General features: G+C 39.3%; 1 protein-coding gene across 2 annotated transcripts in view; it reads right to left on the bottom strand.

The window, feature by feature from the left end:
* The window catches only part of herc2 (HECT and RLD domain containing E3 ubiquitin protein ligase 2), a 91,168-nt gene that overhangs the window by 59,824 nt on the left and 29,582 nt on the right, over positions 1-1,762 (bottom strand). For both annotated transcript variants that reach the window (XM_014014592.1, XM_014014593.1), the window contains exons 16-17: positions 959-1,152; positions 678-878 (exon numbers count right to left, since the gene is read on the bottom strand). In XM_014014592.1, the coding sequence (XP_013870046.1) occupies positions 678-878; positions 959-1,152 (395 nt within the window). The remainder of the gene's footprint in view (positions 1-677; positions 879-958; positions 1,153-1,762) is intronic.

The raw sequence follows: 1,762 nt of genomic DNA, 5'->3' as shown, positions 1-1,762 counted from the left end.
CACACACACACACACACACACACACAAAGATATATACAGATAAAACATCATCATCTGCCTTTTGGCAGCAAATAATATAAACTACTCTATCATTGTATCACTTCTGAGAAAATCAAAGAGAAAACATCATCATTTACATTTATTTTATACWATTTTTACTCCGTAAGATTTATTTATATCAACCAGACTGTCTATATATAATAAATCTTCATTTCATACAGTACACCATACTGTACATATTACATAGAGCGTATATTTATACAACATCATGCCAAAGCATACTGTTTATATTTCATACAGAATACATTACAGAGAATACATTACATAATACATATTTTTTTGTTTGTTTGTTTGTTTTCTTTTATTTATCTCTTTATTCTTCTCACCCTCTCCTGTATTGAGCTGCAGTAATGTGCAAATTTCCGCACTGTGGGATCAATAAAGTTTTATCTTATCTTACCTTATTCTATTCATAACAAATCACTGTTATATGTTCATAAGTGTGTTTGTTTTGGTTCCTCTGTTTATATTTTATTTTATTCTAGTGTGCATATATTTTATTCTCTAGGTGTTTAACTTGAAAGGTTGTAGCTGTAATAACTGTAATTTCCCTCGGGGATCAATAAAGCCTTCTGATTCTGATGATTCTGATCATCTGTTGACAGACTGTTTCCCACCTGGAGCCTAAGCAGGTTCAGCGTGGTGACCACCATGCACTCCTTCTCCTGAGGTGGAGGCCAGTCAGAGCTGCCGTCCATGCCCTCGCTAACCTGCCGCAGGAGGAGCTCCAACTGCTCGAAGGTCATGGAGCAAACATCCACCACAAAAGGCACACGCAGCCCGACAGACCACTCTGAGCAAGAGGACCAGGCAAAGCTCTACAACAACAAAAATAGAGTCAAACCTGGTTTCTATCATTGTGAAGACATTTAATTATCAGAGAGAGTTATTGTCCTACTTGTCCTGGGCCGCAGCAGATTCCCACTATATGTTTGGAGTTTAGCCCTGGGAGCGCCTTGGGCTGTTTCTTGTTAGAAAATAGTGTATCAAAGTGTTGCATCTTATCGTTGCTGCCCCAGCTGTGTACTTCTCCATCATTTGTGAGAGCTAGACAATGTGTGGATCCTACTGCAACATCCACCACTTTCTTTCCTGATTGGAAATACAAACAGCAGTTAGACCTTWATTCATAAACATTTCAGAAAAACGTAATGTTATGCATATAACTACTGTTCCCTGAAGGAAAGGAACGAGGTACAACATCATGTATGGGAACCACGCCCCTGCGTGTCCTGGCTGAAGCCACYTCTAATCACGCCTTTAGGCAGGTGACGTGATGACGACAGATGTCAGGCTCCGCCTGCACATATAAATATTGTCGCATCACCGTCACTCCTTAGTTCAGTAACTGCTCTTCACCGAGCCCAGCTGTGCAGCGGGGCCTCCATGTGTTGTACCTCGTTCCTTTCCTTCAGGGAACAGTAGTTATATGCATAACATTACGTTATTGAAAGAGTGGCAGGGGTGTATGCATAGATTTGCTCTGGGTATTCTGGTTTTCAAAACTCTCTCTTAAAATTATGAAGTCATTATTGCACAAGGAAAACTTTGTTTAACTTTTGAGTACTTGTATGAAAAATTTCAAAGATGGAAATACTGCTGACAGTGTCGGGAAGGGAAAATTTTACATTTTGTTGTGAATTCTGCATAAGAAAAATACCCATGCAGTTTAAAGCTTGATAAGAATAACTCCCTTGTATGG

This window comes from Austrofundulus limnaeus, unplaced genomic scaffold (assembly GCF_001266775.1).
Source record: "Austrofundulus limnaeus strain Quisiro unplaced genomic scaffold, Austrofundulus_limnaeus-1.0 Scaffold117, whole genome shotgun sequence".
Lineage (NCBI taxonomy): Eukaryota > Metazoa > Chordata > Actinopteri > Cyprinodontiformes > Rivulidae > Austrofundulus > Austrofundulus limnaeus.
This window is presented reverse-complemented; position numbering and strand designations above follow the sequence as displayed.